Raw genomic sequence first — 2,742 nt, forward strand, 5'->3', positions numbered from 1 at the left:
ATATTGAATCATTTATTGGCAATTGAACATAAAGTCACTCTTAGTCTCCATGCTTAAAATGTAGACACATTTTATAAATGGAGTCTTTACCATTCTATGATTTCACCTGCCCAGTTGGCTTAGGACCATCACAGCCACTTGACTAGGATTTCTCAGAACACCTAGTCAAGGTTTCAAATGCTGAATTACTAGAGCAGTATTTCAGTAGAAGCTGGAGAACCCATATCTTCCACAGCATGAAGGGCGGCAGCATCCGTATCCATAGCCAGAACCATATCCGTAACCTCCAAAGCCAGAGCCATATCCGTAGCCTCCAAAGCCAGAGCCATATCCGTAGCCTCCAAAGCCAGAGCCATATCCATAGCCTCCATAACCACAGCCACAGCCCAGTCTGCGGATGCTGTTACATCCACAGCCATAGCCTCCATAGCCATAGCCCAGGCCTCCATAGTATCCACTGTAGTAGCTCATGGTGTAGGGAGAGGTAGGTTTGATCTGTTGTTCAAGGTAAAATCCTGAGTGTGAATGTCAACGAGTGTTAGGGGGAAGCTTATATACTCTGCTGAACATGTGACAAAACCTGTGGGCACTGTTTTCTTTCATTCCAAGTTATTAATGTACTAGGGACACCTCATTAATCTGTTTGCTAACACAAAGGGAGGCATACAACTCATTAAAATGTTTTAGCTTGCATCTCTGCCTAGTTAGAATGCCCTTGAACTCACTGTGTCTCTTTTTAATGAGAAAATGTCAATGCCCTCAAAGTTAGAGACTTTAAATTCCTGTAATAGAATTCATTATTATGCTTGTTATATCCTTCATATTGGCAGTCTTTTTTCTAAATATTTTCTCATTCCTAATTTTGTGTCATTCTTTTAGGTTGCAATGCCTAATATCCACCTAGTTGTAATAAGTGATCTTGCTTAAAACATTTCAATGTTCCATAATCTTGCAATGTGTTTTTTTCAGATTGACAAATGAAGCATCTGAACTCTTTCAAAAGAAGAGGATATATTTCAGATGAATGAGCCTAATCATGGTAGATACATAAAAAGAAACAGAAAATTGTAAGCAGAATTAAAAATTATTTTTACTTTATCCATCATCATAAAAATTTTCTTGGCTTATCAGAATACTAAAAATTTAAACCCCAAACCAAAGGATTATCAAGACATTAAATTCATTCTATAACCAGCCTAAATAGATTTTTCAAATATGTTCCCCTTATACCATTATCCATTTTATCATTTCTAGAGACTGGATTCTACCCACAGTGTTATCTGAGCTCCTCAAGATCCTCGGTTATGACTTTCCTTCCTCTTCCCCATATTCCATGCAGCCATCCTCTGGATCAAACTACTCTTTATTTCATAATTTGTCTTTATTTTCTATTTATTATAGTATTATAGTAGCAGCTGGGTATTTAGTTAATGACCATTTACTTTTTAAATAGGCTTTCATCTTTTTATCCACATACCTAAAATTATCACCTTTTCCCTTACATTGTATTTCCTACAGTATATGCATTGTTTGCATTATTTTGTCTTAGAAAACTAGAACTCACAGGAGTTCAAGATATTACTTACTTGTAAATGTTTGAATATTTTAGGAAGTGTTGCTATATTTTTGGGGTCATACACTATTTTAACAGGATGCTTTAAATTTCTCAGGACTCATAACTCTCCAAATATGAGTGACCATGTTTAACCTACTGGGTTGCAAAGAAGAATGTGAACAGAGACTGTCACTTTTCTCAGATTTTCCAATCTTAACCTTAGCAACAGGAAATCAATCCAAACTTAATTATCATTGGAATACAACCATATCCTAGGCTTTGGGCTTTAATTAGTATTTCACTTTATGTGACATTAAATATATACCAGAGAGTACATTGTTTTATTTTTTGTTTTAATTTGGAAATGGGATTATTGATAATATCTTTTCTCCACCGGATTAATCAATTCTTCTTCCGAAGAAAACAGTCATCCTGTTGGGCAAAGAAAACAAAAAACAATGAATTATGTCTCTTGTAATTCTGTACAGCTTATAATGAGTAAGCTGTAAGTAAGCTTTCTCCCAAGTAAAGTGGGATTCAAAATGGCCTACAACTTTCAAAGGAATATTTAAACTAATGTTTTCCCTTCAGGGAAATTCTTGTGCTGCTTTATTCAAGTTTATTGTACTGTTTGTTGGGGGAAAATGTGCAGGAAAAAAATCCCTTTTTCAATGAGTAATTTTTTAATTTATTTTTGTTTTATGTGCACTGGTGTTTAGTCTGCACATATGTGAGAGTGTCAGATCTTATAGTCACAGAAAGTTGTGAGCTGCAATGTAGATGCTGGGAATTGAACCCAGGATCTTCTGGAAGAGTAGTCAGTGCTCTTAACTGCTGAGACATCTCTCCAGCTCTTTCAATGAGTTATTTTTAATTCCAGCAGCAGTAAGTACATTGAAAAGTTTAAAGAATCTTATGAATGCTGAGGCAAATATGACTGGTGTGTGCACATGACTAAAGGCTCATTCATGTTATTGTTATTATGTGCATAATGATGTGCACTTATTAAAATAGATATTACAAATGAAAGCAAGCTCAACTGTGGTTTATTTTTACAATTTCAAAGAAGCAGAAAGTAATATATAAATGTGTCCTGTCCCTTTGTATACATATCCACTTAAGTACAAACATAAGCTTAAGGATAAAGAATAAGAAAAAGTCATTAAATATATACATCAAAATGCCAA

The 2,742-nt window shown here is 34.9% G+C and overlaps 1 protein-coding gene across 1 annotated transcript; it reads right to left on the reverse strand.

Moving 5' to 3' along the window:
* Window positions 1-201: 201 nt before the first annotated feature.
* Window positions 202-471, reverse strand: LOC118593824 (keratin-associated protein 16-3). The gene has a single exon (XM_036203418.1). It carries the CDS (start codon window positions 469-471, stop codon window positions 202-204), a length of 270 nt encoding a protein of 89 aa, XP_036059311.1.
* Window positions 472-2,742: the final 2,271 nt, after the last annotated feature.

This window comes from Onychomys torridus, chromosome 12 (genome assembly GCF_903995425.1).
Source record: "Onychomys torridus chromosome 12, mOncTor1.1, whole genome shotgun sequence".
NCBI classification, from domain to species: Eukaryota; Metazoa; Chordata; class Mammalia; order Rodentia; family Cricetidae; genus Onychomys; species Onychomys torridus.

Bases quoted from the DNA above. Each gene is read 5' to 3' on its own strand.
- LOC118593824 (XM_036203418.1), bottom strand. From the start codon at position 471: ATGAGCTACTACAGTGGATACTATGGAGGCCTGGGCTATGGCTATGGA.